This window comes from Pteropus vampyrus, unplaced genomic scaffold, assembly GCF_000151845.1.
Source record: "Pteropus vampyrus isolate Shadow unplaced genomic scaffold, Pvam_2.0 Scaffold336, whole genome shotgun sequence".
NCBI lineage: Eukaryota > Metazoa > Chordata > Mammalia > Chiroptera > Pteropodidae > Pteropus > Pteropus vampyrus.
The window spans coordinates 1,996,447-2,018,815 of NW_011889117.1; the positions used below are offsets into that span (position 1 = coordinate 1,996,447).

Consider the following 22,369-nt stretch of genomic DNA (forward strand, 5'->3'; position numbering starts at 1 on the left):
ACTACAAGCCCCAGAATGCAACTGGTGGCGGAACCCAGGCAAAGAGCAATTTGGGATATATAGTCTGAAGCAGGGTACACGTGTCTTAAAGACAGTGGCTATTACAGCTACTATAATTAATGTTTTAGTAACATTATTTATTAAGCAATTATTGTGTATTGACTATATGGAGCACTTTAAATACATTATCATTTTTTTAAACCACCATATTAGCATGAAGTCAGAGACCAAGAGGGACTCAATATTTGTTGAGTGGACATGTATGAAGATGGATGAGGAATGTTCAGCGTTTACCATTATTAGGCATACTGAGTTGCCCAAATCAGTTCCCTACTGATTGTGAAAGGTACAATTTACTTCCATTTATTTCTCCAAAGTTTCCACTCAAGAGATTTCTAGAAATCCTTCAGTTCTAGAAATTCGTGAATTCTTGACTTTCCTCTTCTCCCATTTAGGATGTGGTTACATCGTTGTGATCTCCTCAGCCTCCATACCAATGAAGAAGCTTCCCCCTCCCAATCCCCTGGATCATCTCAGTGGCTGTACCCCTGTAGGGTATACCAGATGAGAATGAAGACCCTGGAGCACTATAGTTTTGAGAAGCTTTGGAAAACATTTTTTCATTTTCCTTCTAGCAAGTTCTCAGAATTTGGTCACCACTTTAGACCATAGCAACACCCATGACTTTGGGCAGTGTGATGTGTAGTAAAATCAACCCTAGATTTGAAGTGAGACCTGGACTTCAATATCACTTAAATCTTCTATATGTGACCCTGAAATGCCCCTCTCCTTCTCTGGACCCAACTTCCTCATCTATAAAATGAGGAGTTTGAACAAATGGATCTCTGAGATACTTTAACCTGAGCATTCTACATGCTGGATTGGCCACCCTCTTCTCTTTGGAAAAAAAAAAAAAAAGTCAGATGGAAGTGGCGGCTCAGTTCCTTGAGCTGGAATGCAGGTAAATATGGTCTCCTTTGGTCCAGCATCCTTGAAAATACCCTTCAGATAAATATCCCAAAATACCATCTGTTGATATGAGAATTAAAACCCTGACTTAACCCAGAGAGCTTGAGGTAGTACAGTATAGAGGTTAAAAATGTGCGCTTTAGATTTGGGCAGACCTGAATTTGAATATTACCTCCATCACCTATTAAGGTGTAGCCCCACCAATTTTTCCTATGAGCCTCATTTTATGCATCTGTAAAATAGGAATAATACTACTATCTACCTATTAAAACTATGAGCATTCAGCAAGCTATTGTAAAGTGCTTGTCATAGTGCCTGGCAGAGAAGACACTCAAAAAGTATTAGGATGTTTTTGGAAACTCTGTTTGGAGGTGCCAGATGGATAGGAAGGAGATGGCAGTCAACTGAGACCTGGCTAACAAGACAGAGGCACTGTATTAGTTTCCTGTGAGTGTTGTAACAAATTACCACACACTTGGTGGCTTAAAGCAACAGAAATTTATTTTCTCACAGTTTTGGAGGCCAGAGGTCAAAAATCCGTTTCACTGGGCCAAATTCAAGATGTTGGCAGGGCCACACTCCCGGAGGCTCTAGGGGTGAATCTGTTCCTTGCCTCTCCAGCTTCTCCTGGAGAAGAGAATATTGCTGGCATTGCTCGGTCTGTAGCTGTATCACTCCAATCTCTACCTCCATCTTCACATCACCTCTTCCTCTCTGGGTATATGTCACATTCTCCCTCTGCCTCTCTTTTATAAGGACACTTGTGTTTGCATTTAGGGTCTACCTGGATAATACAGGATAATCTCCCATTTCAAGACCCTTAATCACATTGGGAAAACCTGTTTCCAAATAGAGTAACATTTACAGATTCTAGGAATTAGGACCTAATGATTTTTAGGGGCCATTTTTCAACCTAGCACACATACTCTCTTTCCAGCTCTGGGCCTTTTCCTGTTATGAAACTTACCCAGGCCTAATCATCTTTCTCCATGTAAGACCTGTAGCTTAACTTTTTGTCTCTCATTTAAAACTCTAATATGGATAACATGTTTGCAGGGAGTGTGGAGCCAGGTTGATTAGTAATTAATGACAGGTCTCTTTTTATGTGCAAGATTGAAAAATTCATAATTTTTCCTTGTTTTCTTTTTCTAGCTTGATGAAAATATACACTTTCCAAACTGTCACAGAACAAATACAACCACGACTCATATTTTCACAATTTATGTAGTTGATTTCATAGTTTTCTCATGAGAATAAAAAAATTGTTTTACCCTGTAGAAAGCATTAGGACTCTTCCTTTCCAGCTTCACCTCTCACTCTGTGTTTGTTATTGGATTCTAGAAGGTCATAGTACACCAGAGAAGTGTCAGACTTGAACATTTACTTATGGAGAGACTCAACGTCAATTTCCTAACCTTTGTGAACCTTAATTTCCTGATCTGAGATGTGGAAATTGACAATGCCATAAAGGATTTCTGAGGATTAAATGGGACAGTGATCAAAATTCTCAGCACTGTGGTTGGGACATATTAAGTTCTTGATAAATATTCTCTTCTTTGCCCCTTTATTCCTCTTTTTTTTTTAAAAAAAAAATGAGAGGGAGTATTTATTAGTTCTATTTACTGGGCTTCCGCCCCCAGCAATCCAAGATGTTATAGGCAATAATTCTTTCCCTCAAGAATTGGAAGCATAGTGTTAGGCACACAACAAAGATTCCAAAGTAATCAAGCCACAGCCCTTTCCCTTGAAGTACTTGCAATTTGGATAGAAATAAAAGACATTTATTGGTGAACATGTAAATCAAAGAGTGTTCCAAGTCTTCCTGTGGGTCAGTGGAGTTCAGAGGATGCATAGATTGTATCAATACCCAAGTTCAATATTCTTGGACTCCATGCTGAGTGGAACAAGACTTAAACTAGTGATCAGAAGCCCTGGGTTCTACTATTGGTTAAGCCTGTCTTTGTGTAATCTTAGGCAAGTCACTTTCCCTTTTGGGGATTCAGTTTCCACAGCTGGAAAATGAGAGAATGAGACTACCTCTCAGCGCAAGGAAAATACTAACAGATTCATACAGAGTTATTGCAAAAACCGAATTCAGTGTACATTAACTGCAAAAAATTTCCCCTAGAAACAATCATGAAGCAGAATAAAATGGTGGGACAACACTCCAAATGAAATCTAATTATTTGCCAACTGAAAAATAATAACAGCTAATAAGAAAATGGCCAAAGTGTATCAATAACAGCAAGTATTTATATAGCATTTACTATTCCAGACACTGTTCTTAGTATTTTACATGAATCGACACCATTAATCATTATCACACATTTTACAGATTTAAAAAGTCAAAGCACAAATTTTAAAAACCGAAGAGAAGTTTACATGTTGATAGAGACAAGATTTGGACTCCGATAGTCTATACTTTACTGCATTAATGAAACTAGTGACAATCTTATAAATAAAATCCAATACAGAATAAAAAAATGGAAATCTGACTTCTGCAGTGTTCACTAGCTTTAACTTCATGTGACTCTACATTCAACATTCTCTTCCTTTTTTCTGGAAAGTCAGAGTAAAACATTCAATTCCCTGAAGCTGGAAGCCAAGGCATCTTAGTTCTCCTTTGACCAAGTCCTCTTGACACTTTGAGCACAGAAGTAGCTGGGAATTCCTTTTCTAGCATCTGGAGATCATGTGGTTCAAGTGGATTCTCCCAACTCCCAGAGCAGACCATGCATGCTGCATACTTTTAGACTGCCAAGATATAAGTTTATTCCTGGGAAATTTCCCATCTGTTGCTTTGCAGAAATGCTTGGATTTCCCCTCTCCACAGCATGTGCAAACATTTAGAGCAATGATTACTTGGTCACAGCTCCAGAACACATTTTATCACGCTCCTATTCCAAATGAATGTGAACCTGGAGCTAAGTCTGCACAGTGAAACCTAACCATCCTGGGTGTATTTAGGCAAAAGTATGGAATCAAGAAGTGACCACAGATGGTCTTATAGCCTGGTCGGTCCCAGGTTCCTGAGCCAGATTAAAATCTCTAAGAGCTCAAGCCCTGAAAATGGTGCCCATCCCTCGTGTGCAATTCAAAACAAAAATAATCCTATACTATAAAATAAATGGAGGCAATATCCAAAAGGTGGAAGCAATGCAAGTGTCCACCAGTGGACAAATAGATAAACAAAATATGATATGAATAAATAGTGGAATATTATTCAGCCTTGAAAAGGCAGGAAATTTTGACACATGCTGCAATGTAGATGAAACTTGAGGATCTTATGCTAATAAAATAAGCCAGTCACAAAAGAACAAATATTGTATGATACCACTTATACGAGATAGCTAGAGCAGTAAAATTCATAGAGACAGAAAGTAGAAGGGTAGTTGCCAGGGGTGACGGATGGGGGATGGGTTATTGTTTAATAGGTACAGAGTTTCAGTATTGCAAGATGAAGAGTTTTGGAGATGTATGGCGGTCATGGTTACACAACAATGTGGCTATAGTTAACATCACTAATTGTACTCTTAAAATGGTTAACTTTGTAAATTTTACGTTATATGTATTTTACCACAATTTTTTAAAATTAAAAATAAGAAAAAAAATGGACAGTGGTCCCACAAATTTCTGATTTTTTTCCATGGTGTCTACTTCACTGTATTTTTTGGAAATATCCAGTTCTTCCAAAGAATATGTGTGCTTATTGTGGGCAGAATGGTACCTGCTTTGCTGATGCCCTAAGCAGATACTTTCTTTGCCTATTTGACGTTGTAGAATTAACCTGACACCTCCCCAGGCTGAGGGAGGGCAGAGCATAGGTGTCCTGCAGGGTTCCCCCTCAGCCTACTTGCTTTGTAGGCCCCAAACTCTGCTGCGGGAGAGAACGAAGAAGTCTAATAGAATGAAAATCCTTTCAGCAAACATTTATTGAGAACTTTATAATAATAACAGTTTGTATCTATTAAATTAAACTTACTAATGTTAAGGAAAACTGTCCAAAACATGTTACTAAAGTAAAAAGATGATTGTGTGACTTTTTGACGTCATAATAAAGCATTGATGAGCAAGAGTCATCTACCTCTGAAGAGAAATTTACACAATTGATTAGGGCCCAGACATTTTACAATTCTGCAGAGTATTGAGTTATGACAATTTTCTTTTCTGCCTGGTAGAGAAAATAATCACAAAGGTTATGGTTTTATTATCCTCTAGGACATTAATCCACTTTGTATGTAATTTAGCAATCTCATTTCAATGTTTTTCCTTTTCATTGACTACAAAAACTCCAGTTTACATTTTATTTTGAACTGGCTTTGTCATCCTGCTAGTCTCCTTATTAATGAACTAAATGAAATGCTGACCCATGTTCACTATTTGTATGAGAATTATGTTTTTAACATATTGATAATTATCTTTGACACTAAGTGTCAGACCGTGGGTTAAACAATTCACGGACCCAGGATACCCCTTTGAGATAGTTTCTATTTTATCCCAATTTTCCAGATGAGAAAGCTGAGACAGAAAAAAAGATTAAATAATTTTCTAAGGGCTAATTATGTGCCAGGCATTTTGCCAATCACAGTTTTCTCTCCTTCTCTGGACATCCTATTTATTTGTTTAGTCATTCGATAAACATCTACTGAATACTTACTATATGCTAGGTACTTTTCTGGGCTGGTAATAATAGAAATGTGGTAAAAACACATTCTCTTTTTACAGCTTTTGTTGTGGAGAACAGATGTTTAAACGGAAAATTATCATGACAAGAAGTAAGGGCTGTGATGAGTGGAAAGAGAGAGCTATAATAGAACAGAGGGAATATCCAATCCAAACTTACGAGCATGAAATCAGGGAAGGCTTCTTGGAGTAGGTGATGACTACTCTAATAGTTTTAGGTGGGCCCCAAAAGGGGGCGAGAATCACTTCAAGATAAAGTCTTAGTTCCTCAGTGTAGCATGGCAAGCTCTACCTCATACTCCTACTTACCTCTTCACATCATTTCTCCACTCCTACCACCTATTCTGTTTGGGAATTAAATACTACCAATTTCTCAAGCATGTTATATTCTTTCTCCTCTCATTTTATATTCTTTTGCACCTTCTTCTCCTTCTGCCTGAAACAACTTTTACCCACATGTTCTGTCCTAACCCCATTCACCCATCGCTTGTCCTGCAGGACCAGCTTAGGCATCATCTCCTCTGAGAAGTCTTCTCTGGTCCCAGGTCAGAGTTAGTGGACTCCATTCTCATAAGTTAGATGCTCCCTATGATCCCTAGCCCCAGTCTTCTACCTCCCTGGCCCTCTATTTTAATACTTATCATACTGTATTATCATCATTTGTTTATATGTCTCTCCCCTACTTGATTGTCTGCTTCCTGAGGAGGGATCTCATCTTCTTCAGATCCTAGCACTTAGTAAGTGCTCAATAAATGCCCACTGAATAAAAGAATGAAGCAGCATGTGAACAGCTGTAGAGGAAATAAAGGAAGAAGAGAGGATGGCTCTCAGAAGCTTTTAGAAATAACTTGTGAGCAGTTCAGACTAGCAGAAGCATAGAGTGGCAATGGCTATGGACTAAGCTAACAAAAATAATAGGTGCTCAGAGCTGTACTAAGTGACTCGTTTACATTACCTCATTTCGTTTTCACAACTCTATGAGGCAGGTGCCATTATTCTTCCTATTTTACTGATAGAGTCAGAGAGGCCAAGTGGCATGGCCTAAATCCACAGCTAGCAAGTGGCGGAGCTGAGATGTGAATCCAGGCAACTTTACCCTAGAGCCCATGACCTCATGCTGTACCACTCTGCTCTGGGTCCAGGGAGGAAGGAGTGGACTGAGAAGACAGCACAAAGATGCCTGGAGGAGTTTATAGTCCAGAAGAGAAGACAAGGGGACAGATAGAATGTGACAATGTAGCTACAATGGGAGGCAAAGTTCTATGGGTTTTGTGAGAAGAGCGAGAGTTCACTCCTAGCTGGGGGCATCTTGGAAAGCTTTCAGAGGAAGGTGGTATCCCAGCAGGGCTTTGAAGGAATGGGAAAGATTTAGAGAATTCTAGAGGAAAACAGCAGAAGAGTAAAATATATGTAATAGTATCTCACAAGAAGCTGTTTTATCTCAGCAGTGCAAGGTTAGTTTAACACTAGAAACAACGCATTTGCCACGTTAACAAACTAAATATGGAAAATCGTGATCATTTCATTAGACAATGATACAAGATTTGAAAAACTCAAAACATGTATGATAAAAGCTCAGCAAACTATGGAGAATATAATCAATAATGTTATAATAACTGTGTATGGTGTCACATGGATTCTAGACTAATCAGGCTGATCGCTTCATAAGGTATATAAATGTCTAATCCCTGTGTTGTACACCTGAAGCTAATATAATATTGTATGTCATCTATAAGTGGAAAATAAATTAATTTTTAAAAAACTCAGCAAACGAGGAATAAAAATTTTCCTTAATCTGATAAAGAGCATTTATTTTTAAAAACATGCAGAAAACTTCATATTTAATGGTAAAACACTGAACACTTTCTTTCTTAAACCAGGAAAATGACAAGAATACTCATATTTTCTGTCATTTCTATTCAATATAGTACTAGAGGTTGCAGCCAGAATGATAAGAAGAAACTATAAAAATTAGAAAGGAAGAAATAAAACAACATGACTATGCATATGAAAAGCAAAAAGAATCTACAAATTAGTATTGGAATAAATGAAAGAGTTTATCAAGGCTTTTAGATACAAAATCAATGCAACAAAATTATCAGCATTTCTGTATACCAGCAATAAGCAATTAGCACATGAAATTTCTTTTAAATATCATTTTTAGTAACACTTTAAAATATGAAGGACCTAGGGGGGAAAATCTAACAAAGGGTAAGTAAAATGTCTAAAGAAACTTATAAAACTCTGAGAGACACCAAAGAAGACGTAAGTAAATGAAGAGATATTCTCTATCATGCATTGTTTGATTCAATATTATAAAGATGTCAATTCTCCCCAAAGCCATTAACATTAAATGCAATATCAACCTGATAAAATAAATCTATAAAGTTTATGTATAGAAGTTAAATATACAAAAATAGCCAAGACACCCTTGAAGAACAAAGTGGGTAGACTTGATCTGCAAGATATTAAGATATATTATAAATCTATACTAATTGAGATCACGTGGCATTGGTACAGGGTGAGAAAAACAGGCCATTGAAATGGAATAAACATACTTACTACAAGTCAAAGATGTCATTGCAGATCAATAAGGAAGGGCAGACTTTCAATAAGTGGTGCTACTACAATTGAATATCACATAAAAGAAACTAATCTTGACCTCTACTTCACACCATACACCTGAAGGTGGAAGAGAAAACTTTCAAGCTTTTGAAGATAAATAGGAGAATATCTTTGGGATTTCAGGGTAGGAAAAGATTTCTTAAACAAGGCACAAAAAGTATGAATTATTGGAAAGGAATGATAAAGTTGGGAACTTTATAAAATTGGGAACTTCTGTTTACCTAAAGATAAAGTAAAGTGAGAAGATAACATTTTTGTGCTCTGTGTTCAGGAAACCAGGAGGGGCAGATTTGGCTGAGACTGGAATACATGGAAAGATAAGGCTGGAAAGCTAATCAAGAGCCAAGCCAGGAATTCCAGGCCCCATCACCTGCTGGACAGGCGAGAGCTAAAATCATCCCGACTTTAAAGGGCTTTTAGTCATGTTTCCTAAACTGAGGTGTGTTAGAGTCTGCAGGGGATGATATGGAGTAAGATTCACATCTATTCCTTTACTATCCCTTCAGGACATTATACTTAACGTCTACGCTTCATTCTTCCTGCTGCGGGGTCAGTTCTGTTTACTGCCCCAAAGCCAAGCTCTTTTCTTATCCTCCCCACCCACTGAATACGTACTGTGTTCTGGCACTTTGTATGAGTCATCTCATTTATCTCCATAGGGTGGTCTAGTAGTTAAGAAAGCATATTTTGGAGTCTAGCTCATCTGGGTTTGAGTCCCAGCTCACCTGGGTTTGAGTCCCAGCTCTGTCTTTTACTAGTTGGGGGATCAGAGTAGGTCAGTTCACTGTTCTGTGCCTCTGTCTCCTCATCTGTAACATGTCCTCATCTATAACAAGGAATAATGGCTGTTTTTTCATATTTTATAGGGCACTAGTGAGAATAAAACACTCTGCTTTCTTGATACAGTGCCTTACACATTGTAAGTTCTCAGTACATGTTTTTGTTACTATTCCACATCCTAAGGGAAAGGACTTCTGAAGGGACTACTCTTCATTGTTATGTGAGTTGGGCTTGATTGGTTAAACTGCGTACCTTCAGTAGCTAACAGGGGAGGGAGACGGCTGGTCCTCTGAAGTCCAGCTGGGCACACCGCCAGTCCCTGGCTCAGCCTGGCTTCTGGAGGGGTCTCTCCTCACTCACTGGAGCTGCACCAGCGCGATCCCGGCACGGCTTCCTGTCCTCCTTATCTTCCCCCGGCATGTGCTCTCTGGAGTGGGAAATGCCACCACTTGCTTCCTTCACTTCCCTTTGCTCAATACAACCCTCATTCTTTAGGTCTCTGTCAAATCTCAGCTGCTGGCCCTGAGCCTACTCTGCTCTCTGGTTTTCTGCCCCTCGGTCACCCAAGCAGGATGCAGCATAGGCTCTGGCTCCAACCACAGCATTTCTCTTCTCTTCCCTACCCCCAACCCTGAGTTTAGAAGGGGAAAGGGGGAGACAACCCTCAAGCTACCCTCTCTCACCAACTTCCCTACCTAATCCCATACCCCCATCCTCTTTGAGTTCAAATCCCTGTTCTGGACTTCCAAGCTCTGTGACCTTGGGCAAGTTACCTAAACTTTCTGGGCTTTAATTATCTCATCTCTAACACAAAGACAATGAGCCATGTACTACATGCCCCAGAGGAAGTGATAAAGACCAAACTTGTAATATGAGTTTAGAGCATGTTTTATATTATACATAACATAAATATTCGAGCATGTTGGATGTATGTATTCAAAAATGTACTGATGGAAGAGTGATCCATCAAAATTTTTGAGATACTTTGTGGTGGTTAAAATCACAAACTTTGGCATCAGAGAGACGTGGATTCAAATTACAGTTTTTTCTGTGTGAACTTAGGTAAGTCACTTACCCTCTCAGAGCCTCAGTTTCTTTATTAGTAAAATGGGGATGTTAATGAAATCTACCTCACAGGCTGACATATGGATAAAGTGAGGTTATTTATGTAAAGAGCTTAACCCTGCCCTAGCCTGTGATCAATGCTAAGGCCCTACTTGCACAGATCAAAGACTCACAGCACTCAATTCCAAATTGGTTCAATCATATACTTATCACTCTCTGTCCCAAAGCATCCTCAAGTCCTCAAGGGAGAAAAAAGGCGAAGCAAAAAAATGCACAAATTCACTAGAAATCAGATAAAACAAAGTAAAACCGAAATGAAGTGCCATTTCACACCCAACCATCTGACAATGCCAAGGGTTGGCAAGGATTTGAAGCGAGGGAACTCTCACGCAGTGCTGGGAATGTAAATCGGCCCAAACTTTTTATAAAATAGTTTGGCAGTATGTAGTAAAATTGAAGATGCAGATACCCCATGATTCATCCATTCCACTCCCAGGTTTGCACCTACAACGAATCTCCCACATAAGCACAAGAAAACATGTACAAGAATGTTCATACTAGCACTGTTTGTAATAGTGAAAAACTGGGGGCAGCGGGTGGTGCAGGCCTGTGGGAACGCAGGACTGTAACGTCTAACAATAGAAGAATGGATAAATAAATTGTGGCATAGTCATGAGATGGCATATTATAAAGCAGCGGAGATTAATGGACCTACACATAACAACGTGGATGAATCTTAATATGTCAGGTGAAGAAAGCAAGTTGCAGAGGAATATGTGCACTTCAATACCATTTATAGAAAGCTCAAAATATGCATAATACCACTATATGTTGCTTAGGGAGAAATGCATGTGTAGTGTAAGTACATAAAAATGTGAGGATATAAAAAATAGCAAATTCTGACTTGTGTTTACTTTGGTGGTGGGGCGGAGGGGAGAGAGACACCTATGGGAATGAGTACACTGCAGGGTTCAATTACATTGGTAATATTTCATTTCTTCTCCTGGGTGGTAGGGACATATATGTTTGTAATAAAATTCTTCAAGTATAAAATAATTCTTCGAATATGATATCTTTCATAATATTTTTCTATAAAATGCAAAACGATATCATCAGCAGTGATTTAAGCTCTTCCACTTTTCCTGAGTCCCAGTGCAGAAAAACAAGGACCCCGTTCTTCTGACCAGATCATTTTGGTGAGCCGGAAAAAGACTGTGATATTATTTCTAAGACAGTTTGCAACAACTAAGAGGTGAGCATGGACACTATTGCATATATTGAGTTCGGAGCATGGGAACCTGGTATGTTCCAGGGTTTGTGCTGATTCCACTATGACATCAACTCTCCCTCCAAGGGAAATAAAAATAAAAAGTTAAAATCCCCCCTAAACCCTTTATCTACTTCCATTCTCTAGAGGTAATCTCTATTGACAGTATCCTTCCACAAATTATCCTATCTATATATAAATACACAGATACAGACAGTTATTTTTCAAATATTAGAATGGAATTTTGTATGTTTTACTTGGACAGAAGTAAAAGTTTAAAAAAAAATAGAATTATGCTATATGTATTTTTCCATATTCCTTTATTCACTTATAAATGTCTCAAGTCAATACATCAGCTCATAATGATCTGCTACCCTCTTCTACTGTAATTTAGTATTTAAACTTCTATTTTTAACTCAATAAATATATGATCACATTCTAAATGTAAAATTTTCAAACACGACAGATAGAGTGATAAAGCCCTTTACAAAATAGAGCGAAAAAGCCTTTCAAAGATTTCCACCCCTCACATACACACTTTCTCCTCTCCTTCCCTCCTTCTCCCTCTGTATTCATTTACTACCAAAAGAAATAGGTTGTTTAGTTGCTGTATGTATGGTTGACATATAAATGGTTCTGAATTATATATAGTGTTCTGCAATTTACTCTTGCAGATTTATGCACATCATAACTATCTCATGTAGTCATCCATTAGCTGATATTTATTATGATATTGTTTATTATGTCCAGTATTCTAGAAACAGTAACGAACAAGATGGACAGCCTCTATCCTCATGGAACTTACATTCCGGTAGGACATTCAGAAAATAAACATGTAAATAAATAAGTAATAAAATTTCAGATAGTGCTAAGTAATATGATGAAAATAGAGCGGGGATTGACTAGGGGAGGTTTTTTATAACTACTGCATAGTATCCTACAGTATGGATTATCATACTTTGACGGAGTAACATTCTGATTTTTCTACTTGCTTCCTAGAGTAAGAAATACATTTTTACACTGCTATCCAAAACCTATCATAGAAACACACACACAAAACCAAAACACATATATGACCAAACAAACATTTCATGAAATAATGCTTAACTTTACCAAGAGTGATGCATTTGAAAATTTTTACTCCATTCTATTTCATTAAAAACAAAGCAAAACAAAAAAACCCTGCTAATCATGACTTGTGAAATTGTTTTCGTTGTCCACTAATAAGATTGTGAGCTCAGCTTGAAAAATATTGCTTTAAGTAACAATCCTCTATTGAGATTTAGATTGGTCATAATTCTCTCCTACTACAAATGATGCTGCAATGAGCTGCTCTATACTCATAACTATTTCTGAGAGCAAGATCCCTGATTGTGTAATTACTATTTCCTTAAAATTCTGAGAAAATGTAGCCGGCATGATGAAAAACTGAATTCTAATCCCCAGTCTGTCACTACCATAATGTACAAACTTTGGGCAAGTCTTTAAACCTCTCTGGGCCTTGGTTTTCCCATCAGTAACCTGCTGGTCTCTACACTCTAGAGTTGGCTCTAAGTTGAAAACAGATGCCCCACCCCCTGACTCAGCGAGGGAAGGACTTCTCTTCAAGCCTTTCTCCCCCTTTTCCGCCGCTCCCAGTTCCTCAGAAGCAGCCCCGGGCAAAGGGAAAAGGCAGGTCTGGGCACGGGGGGCGAGATGCAGGGCGGGGCAAGGGGCGGGCAGGAGAGAGGCCGGCCCCGTAGTAGGAAATGAGATAGGGTAGGAATAACACTTTATAAGCCTGACGCCCTCTTTCTCCTCCCATCCCTTGGCCACCTTCCAGCCTCCTCCGTTCAGCCTCCTCCCTTCCCAGGCAGTCCTCACTTCTTCCCTAGGCTGCAGTCAGCTGGAGCCCCCAGCCTCCCAGAGCCAGGAGCCCAGGTGGGGTCAGGAACCTCAGCCCCAGGATGTTGACAACATTTCTGCCATTGCTGCTTCTACTGCTCCTACCCAGCAGGGCTCTTTGTAGCCAGGAAGCCTCAGATGGTGAGTCGGGGGCACATCTCCTGCCTTGGGATCGTTCTGGAGACTCTTAGCCTGTCTTGGTACCTGAACATGACCAGAGGAGAGTTTATCCCACAGTGTCTGTGTCAGCAGCTGGTCGGATCTCTCTATAGGGCAGGCAGGGTCTGGGGACTGGTTTGTGTCCCAAAGCCAAGATTAGGAAGTACAATTCGGCACATGGGAAGGGAGAGATGGAGGAGGCAGGGGGGGAAACAGGACTGGAAAAATGGGAAAGGGACAGGGCGAAAGGGTGAGGGAATTAGCCTCAGGGGGAGGGGAGAGATGGAGTGAAGTCTAGAGAGGGAGAGCTGAGGGTGATGGTGGATGGGGTGAGTTTAGGGAAGAGATTCAGAGATGAGATGAGAGATGGAAGGAATGGGAAGACACTGGGAGAACCGAGAGAAGGCATGGGGCTGAGATATGTGAGGCAGAAAAGGAGACTAGAGAGGGTGGCAGAAGACTGGGGGCAGTTGGTGAGGTGAAACTGGGGGAAAGAGAGAAGCTGTGGTCAGTGGGAGAACTCATGGGAGATCAGGCTGCCTTGAGGGGCTCCTTTTAAGCACAGAAGGAGAGGTATTGCCCTGCATTGTAACTGTACAGGAGCCTCCTCTCTCCTCTCCCACAATCTCTACAGCTTCAGTCCCCCCTCAGAGAGGGAGCAAATAATAACCAGTATTCAATGAATACTCACTATAATTAATGCATGTATTGATTCATTTAACCCCCACAAAACCTCTACAAGATAGATACCATTATCTCCACTTCACAGAGAAAGAGACTGGGCCACACAGCAGTTAAGAACCTTGTCTAGAGTTACCCACACAGACATATTTATTCATACCTGCAGACACAGAGCATTTCTCAAATGCAAAAATGGTCAAACACACACACACACACACACACACACACACACACACACACACAGATTTAAAACCCCAGACTCATTTCCTCCTCAGACATTCTCTGGCACCAGCTCTGTGCTAGGCCCTTATTGGGTGCAGGAGGCAGATAACCAGATGTGATTCTATAGCCTAAAGGAGCCCAGTGTAGCCTGGGTGTTTGGAGACAATTTTGTAGAATCTGGGATCATTGAAACAGACTCACTGTGTCTGGGTGGGCGGAGAGGATAGGCATCAGGAAAACTCCAAGGAGGGGACAATGGAGCTGGGTTTTGAAGCATGAATAGAAGTTTGCCAGGAGGCAAAGCAACCCTCAGTCAAAAGGCAGCATGAGAAACCCCAAGGAGTTTGACATATCTATACACTGGGGGAGGCTGAAAAGGGCAGTTGAGGCCCAGTCCCCAGCAGCCTTGAATGCCATACTACAGACTTTGGACTTGATTTTAAGGGCAGATATCCTATGGGGAGGCAGTGTAGCCAGGTGGCTAAGAGTGCTGGACTCGGAATACCTGCATTCAAACCTTGGCTCTCCTATCCATTTTAGCCTGTTTCACGTAAGGACTGGGGTTAATAATAGTAGCTACTACCTTAAGTTAATGGGAGGAAGGCACAAATAAGATAATGTATGACAAGTACAGTGCCCAGGTCATAATAAGCACAGTTCTATTAGCTAATATTATTGATAGGGGAATGTGTTACTGGAGGATTTTAAGAAGGGCCTAATCTTATTTCTGGGTCAGGTGTGGTCAGATGATAAGAGACGAAACTGAAAAACAGGGCTGGGGCGTGAGGAGAGAAGTTACCACCCAAGTCCAGATGAGAACCGATGAGGCCTGAAGTAGGGCAGCGGCAGAGAAGACAGAATAGGGATTTTATTATGTCAGGAATTTTTGACCAACAGGAAACAGGGGGAGGAAGGGGTGAGAGAGAGAAAGGAGATCAGAGTGGCTCTTCCACTGACTGTCTGGATTACCCTGGGGCAAATGGCTTCTCCTCTTCCGGCCTCTTTCCTCATTTGTAAAATGAAGACGATAATCCCTGTCCTGCCCTCCTGGCAGGGTTACTGTGAGCATCAAATGGAAAGAAGGGTAGGAGGACACTTTATAGTTTATGAAGGCCGAGAAGGTGGGCGGCCAGCCTCTGGGTAGGGGGTTATTATCTCCTGCTACTCGCGGACCCGTCCCACGCCAGCAAGGCACCAACGCGCTAACTTCTGCCACCAGGCCCTCGGAACCTCTACATGCTACAGATCTCCTACTTCCCAGACTACAGCCAAGTGTTGCACCAAGGCAATGCGTCGCTAGGGGGTCTTCCGACACACGTGCTGAAAGGCCAGGACTCCAACATCACGATCCTCCAGCTGCACCCCTTGCAGGAGCCCGAGAGCTGGGCCCTCACGGAAAGAAGAGTGCAGCTGTACCTGCAGGACTTCCACGACCTGGTGCTGCTGGTGCACCATGAGCGGGGCGTGGCCTGTGAGTGGCACGCACGCACGCGGGGACAGGGCCTGGGGCAGGGCGCGGCGGCAATGGGGCGGGACCTCATGGAAGGGACTGGTGCCAGAGGTGTCTTGTGGTTGGAGGTAGCCTGGTGGGCATGGTCTTGTGTGGGCGGTGGCTCTCAAGAGCCCAGTGGTGCCCTGGCACCCGCACCGGCATTTGCTGATTGCTGTGTGGGAGCTCGAGGCTACAGAGGAGTGGGCGTCCTAGCTTTTGGACCTTCTGTTAGGCCCTCTTCCTGCTGGCATGACCTCGGGGTAGACTCTGTTGGGAGGCCCTGTCCCTTATCCACCCTAAACTCTGAAAGTTCACTTCTCCCTGGTGGACATCCCCCACACCTGGTACCCTCTACGCACAGCCCCCTGACCCTGAATCCCCCGTCCACAGTTCCTCTGACCATTCGCTGCTTCCTGGGCTGTGAGCTGCTTCCCGAGAGCTCTAGAGCCCATGTCTTCTTCGAAGTGGCTGTGAATGGGACCTCCTTTGTGAGTTTTCAGCCAGAGACGGCCTCCTGGGTGGCAGGGCCCCAGGCCAATTCCAGAGTGGTCACCTACACCCTGAAGCAGCTCAACGCCTACAATCGTACTCGGTACCAACTGCAGGAATTCCTGCAGGACACCTGTGTGCAGTACGTGCAGGAACACATCACCACGAAAAAGTCGAAAGGTATGATGGGATTGGTAAGGGGCCTGCGTGTTGGGTGGGTTCTGAGTAAATGGATGGACCTGAAGGATGGATACCTTGAGCAAGAGGAGGCCTAGGGCTGGGGGTTTGGAACAGAGTACACACAGCTTAAGTCACTTGGTGAACTAGCCCCCTTCCTTTGGGGCAGAAATTCCTAAGGGTTTGACTCAAACCAAGGATTCCTTGGGGGTGTGTTCTTCAGGCTAACTCTCTGCATGTTCTCCAGGGAGCCAAACAGGCCGCCCCTACACTTCGCTGGTCCTGGGCGTCCTGGTGGGCAGTTTCATCATCGCTGGTGTGGCTGTAGGCATCTTCCTGTGCACAGGTGGACGGTGTTAATTACTTTCCAGCCCCCTCTGGAAAAGGGCTGGACTGATGGGGGCTGGCAAGGGAAGATCTCAGCTCACTGAAATACGAGTCCCCATCTGGGATGTTATACCCCAGAAGGTTTGGAGTGGCAGCTCCTTTCTTCTCCCAAATCTGCCCACTAAAAGTTGGGGGTGGAGTGGAAGGAGAGAAGGCTAGGTAGTGAGACACCTGGTTTGCTAAGAACCTACGAACTTGAATGCTTTTCTGAATTGGTCTGAGAAGTGAATGCTTCTCTATCTTTGTGGAAAACAGATGATGGAGTCGTGGTGGTCGGGGGGAGGTCTATGGCCCATCCTCCAAAGACAGACAGAATCTCCTGAGGCATTCAAAACACAAAACCAAATAAAACAAGTCATCCACAACCAGAATAAACAACATTCAGTGCTTCCATGTGTGTCAGATATGGGAAAGAACAATGGCATAACAGAGGGAGGAAGAAATAACTAGAGAAATGGTGGAAGTGTAAAATCCAAGTAATATGGGAGCAAGGAGTTAAGTAATCAATAATATTAATAAATTCCTTATGCATAAGGCATTATTATTACCTCTGCTTTGCAGAACTTCTGGAAAAGTAGCCTATACCCTTTGCTTCTACTTCCCCATCTCTCAGTCACTCTTCAACCCACTGCAATCTGACTTCTCTATAAACTACTCAAAGATAATCAAAGACCTCTAATTGCGAAAACTTCATCTTCCATGATATCTGCAACATTTTACTTTGTGGACTAGAACTCTTTTTACCCCAACTTCTGAGATACCATACTTCTAAATTTAGAAACTGTTCTGGCCTCTCATTGAATCCCTTTGCCTATGTCATCTCACTCAATGCATCTTGGAAATGTTAGCTTTCATAGAATTCCATTTTGGGGCTCCTTTTGTTTCCCTTTAAACTATATCCTTTCTGGGTGACCTACTAACTTCCATGGCTTCAAATACCATCTGTCTGTGGTGATTTCCACGGGGAAGCAATATAATCTTGTCTTTGAGAGCATGTGTTTTTTTATTAGACTTGAGTTTTACTTCCTTGAGTCAGGCATGTTAATTTCAAGTCTCAGTTTCTTCATAAACAAAAAGTATGATAAAATATACAAAAAGGGTATAATAAAAACAATACCTACCTAATAGAGTCATTATGTATATTAAATAAGAATACATATAGCCAATAAATATAGCACTTGCTGCTGACCTTCAGATCCCAACATTGGCATTGATTCTTGAAAATCATCTCTAATATTATGCAGACATTTTAGAGTCAACATGTTCAAAATAAACTCCATATCTTTCTCCCCAAAACTGTTCTCTCTCTTCTGTTGTTTACTATCAGTTTAACAGAATTACCATCAAACCATATCAATGTGAAGACCTCGTGTTAACCTTTATTTGCTCCCTCTTCATCCCCACCTATGAAATACAATATCTATAGAATCCATTCCCTCCTTTCCACTCCATTGCTTTTTGTTCAAGATACATAGGTCATCACTTTCTCAGTGGTAGGCACAGAGGTATGCCATCCAATTCTACCTTCCAGAAAAGACTTGCTGTTCAGCTACAGGGAATATAGCCAGTAGATAGCCTCTCGCTGCTTCACTTCCTTCAGAGTCTCCCTCGCCTTCAGAGAACAGTTCTGCACAAAGTCATGCTTGTCCTGGGGCTGTCCTCATCTGATGACTAAGCAAAGCAGAGGTATAAAAGGTCAGCCATTTTGGCCTATGGCGGGACAATTCCGATAAGCAGTATTTACTCCACAGCTCCTTGCCAGTTAAGCTGGATCTATGTCAGATCTACATTGCAGTTTGACTTTTCCCTTTGTTCAATCCTGCTTCCTCTCCCTAGTAAATATCTTGCACCTCAAACTCTGTCTCAGCATCTCCTTCCAGAAAACCCAGTCTGTGACTGACAACCTCTCTCTGTCTCCTAATTGAGAAATGTTCTCAGTCTTTTGTTTGGACCATGGTAATAGCCTCCTCGTAATTGTTTTCCTGGTAACCTAATTCCTCTGAGTTCTGTTTCATCCTCTACATGACCAAAAATAAAAAACAAGCAAACAAACAAAAAGCCCACACATAGATATGATCATATCATTCTGTTTTTTAAATTTCCCATACTTATTAAGCTAAATTCAGAATCTTCAAAATGACATTTAAGGACTTGTACAATCTGGCTCCACTCTAATTTTCAATTTTATTTTCTACCATTTCTTTTTGTCCAATTTTGCTTTAGGTTATCAATTTTTAAAGAATAGTTTTAAACAACAGGGGTAATACAACAGTAGCTCTCTCCTCCCTAAAACCTTACCCCAAGGGTATGCCAAGATTCTTAGTTATAAGCAAAAGAAACCAACTCTGCCACCTGAAGGGGAAAATAAATACATTGGCAGGTTTCAAGTAATCCTTAGAGTTGATGGGAAGGTGAACTAATCAAGCTCAGAAAACAGAACCAAGGATCACAGCCAAAGTCACAATTCAGGAATGGTCTAAGTAAGGATACCACAGCTGGAATCACTACCTCCATCACTACTGCAGGCTGCCATCTTGAATTCTACCCTGTCCCTGTGTCATTACATTCTTTGTTTAAGATTCAAAGTTCTGGTGGGAGCATCCAAATGACCAAGCCTAGATCATGTTACCTTTGCCTTAGCTGGAAGTGGGGGGAAAGGGAAACTTTAGGTGTCTTTGGCTTCTCTTGTAGGAGGTGGGACGCTGTTTCCCATTGAGTCACACAGAGGAAGAGGTTTCAGATGTTGGGAAACCAAAAAAAAAAATCAAAATTTTCACTTTGTCTCTCACCATCAGTTTATTTACTCACTCAGTAAATGTTTATCAGTAACTTCCATATACAAAATTTTATTCTGTATACTTTGGAAGATACAAAATGATTAAGACATGATCCTTCTTGAGAAACTCATCATTTACTTGGGAAGATAAAATATCTACAAATAAGAATAATACAAGGCAGAATATCCTAATAATTGGAAGAAACATATAAATAAATATGCTCTGTTGTAACCTACTGTTGTAGCTCTCATCTACAGATCGCTTTATAGTTTTTTTTGAATTATTTAACTTGTATTTATCATTTAATACTCACTGAGATCATGTAAGATAGGTATTCTCCTCACTTTAGATTAGGAAACATGCTTAGTGAGGGTAGCGAGGGAAGTAAGTAAATAAAGTAAGTGGCAGAGCCAGGATTCAAACCCATGCCTTCATATTCTAGAATGTATGCTTTTCCTCCTGTACTAAAAATAAGGGAATCAGAGGAATTTGGGGTTGGGGTGAATGTAGGATTTGTGAATGGGTAAGAAACTACCATGCACTGATAGGGAACATCGACAGAATAGCTTAAATACTGACATAGTTAGGAAAAAGCAGAGTAAATTTTAGGAAGGATAGCTATCCCAGAGTGATTGGAGAATAGAAGAATGGTGGAAAATGAGAAAAGTAAGCTGGAGTTTTATTGTATTGGGCCTCAAAAACCTGTTGAAGGATTGTGTTGTTTAGGTGGCAAAAATTGAGGGAATTATTGAAGGTTGGTGGACAGAAAGCTACTGAATTCTTCTTTCCCCTTTCAGATGCATTGTTAAAAAGGGACTTCAGATAGGTTGAGAACCACTGACTCCAAATTTAAGAACCTGGCCTGTCCAGACTAGGCCTTATCTCAAGTTATGGAACAAGGGAAAGAAGATGGGAAGAAGCCAGTAGGGATAAAAGTGAAATCTTTGAGTGAGGCAGATGTACTCAGGCTCTGAGATGTTATGTTACTTCCCTTTCATCAGTGCTGCCACCACAATAGTACAGGCCCTTACCACCTCTAACCTAGACTACTAACTAGAATCAGATTTTACATGCTTTTAGTCCCCACAAAATGTTGGCCATCAGAATGCTCTTTCTAAAACATGCCAGTAGTCTGCCCAGAATTCTTTAGTTCTTCCACTGTTCATAGGATAAAATCCAAAATCCACGGCGTGGAGTTAAGACCCTGTACAATCCAGCACCAACTTATATCTTCTCTAGCTTCATCTTTAACCCCTCTTAGTCTGTTTGGATTGCTATAACAGAAATATGATAGAGTGAGTGGCTTAAACAACAAACATTTATTTCTCACAGTTCTGAAGGCTGGGAAGTCCAATCGTACTTTAGGTTATTGATTTTTAAAGGATATTTGGTACCTGGTGAATGCCTGCTTCTTGGTTCATAGGCGGCCATCTTCTCAGTGTCCTCACATGATGGAAGTGGGAAGAGGGAGCTCTCTGGCGTCTCTTTTATAAGGGTATAATCCCATTCATGAGTGCTCTATCTTCATGACCTAATCATCTCTCCAAAGGCCTTTACCTCCAAGTACCATCACTTTGGGGATTAGGTTTCAACATATAAATTTGGGGGAAGGGAAACAAACATTCAATCTACGGTAACTTCCTCTTCTCTCAGCCTACCTTCTAGCCTCTCCAAATCACTCTTGTTTTCTCAAACTACCCTGTCCTTTCTGGTTATGCCACTTCAAGTCATATTCTTTTCTTTCCCTGGCAAACTTCTACTGGTCTTTTGAAACCCAGATCAAATGTCATCTCTGCTGGGAAGTCATCCGTGATTCTCCTATACATATTTATTTATTCTCTCCTCTGTGCTGCCAAAGCATGTTTTACAGTCCCTATTAGAACGCTGTCACCTTGTATTGTAATAATTTGTCTTCTATTCTGGAATATGAGCCCTCCAAAAGGTGAAAATTGTATCCCCTAACCCAGGACTGGTAAAGTAGCTGCTTGATATAATTAGAATGACTTAGTATTCTAGGTACTGCCTGGGCATCCTCCTTGCCATACTAAGTTCAGTATTAGGTGGTCAACAAATATGTCTGACAAAATGAATTAACATTTGAATGAATGAATGTGTCCTGGGTTGTAGTTCTGATTCTGCCATTATCTAGTTGTGTGACTTTGTACAATCACTTCACCTCACTGATTCCGTTTTCTCATCTATAGAATGAGAATAGAAATCTATGGCCTGCTTGCTTCATATTGCTGCTGTAAGGAAAATGTAAGACAATGGACGTGAAAGCAACTTACAAACTGCAAAGCACTATTCACATGTAATAATGTTATTATTAAATAATAATAGCTAAAAAAAAATAAAAGGAATAGCTCTGAAGTAGATTCTGATAAGATTTATATTTTAACCCCCAAATCAACCACCGAGAAAATAAATAAAAAGGCAACAAAAGCAAAAATAAACAAGTGGGACTACATCAAACTAAAAGCTTCTGCCTAGCAAAGGAAACCATGAAAAGGCAACCTACCAAATGGGAGAAAATATTTACAAATCATATATATGATAAAGGGTTAATATCTCAAATATATAATGAACTCATACAAATCAATAGCAAAAAAGAAACAATTTGATTTAAAAATGGGCAGAGGATTTGAATAGTCATTTTTCTAAAGAAGATACACAGATGGCCAACAAGTATATAAAAAGGTACTCAACATCACT

General features: G+C 40.8%; 1 protein-coding gene and 1 long non-coding RNA gene across 3 annotated transcripts in view; both read left to right on the forward strand.

Annotated features, from left to right (window-relative positions):
* Window positions 1-31: 31 nt before the first annotated feature.
* LOC111730814 lies at window positions 32-838 on the forward strand. Its single transcript, XR_002776825.1, has 2 exons — window positions 32-346; window positions 456-838. It is a non-coding gene; the product is annotated as an uncharacterized LOC111730814 (long non-coding RNA).
* Window positions 839-13,164: 12,326 nt separating this feature from the next.
* PROCR (protein C receptor) overlaps window positions 13,165-22,369 on the forward strand; it is a 19,122-nt gene continuing 9,917 nt past the window's right edge. The window contains exons 1-4 of one of the 2 annotated variants that reach the window (XM_011378315.2): window positions 13,165-13,414; window positions 15,555-15,806; window positions 16,218-16,496; window positions 16,741-19,892. In XM_011378315.2, the coding sequence (XP_011376617.1) occupies window positions 13,336-13,414; window positions 15,555-15,806; window positions 16,218-16,496; window positions 16,741-16,853 (723 nt within the window). In that variant the 5' untranslated portion in view covers window positions 13,165-13,335 and the 3' untranslated portion in view covers window positions 16,854-19,892. Of the gene's footprint in view, window positions 13,415-15,554; window positions 15,807-16,217; window positions 16,497-16,740; window positions 19,893-22,369 lie in introns of those variants that run through there. The other variant, XM_011378316.2, reaches the window with a different exon arrangement.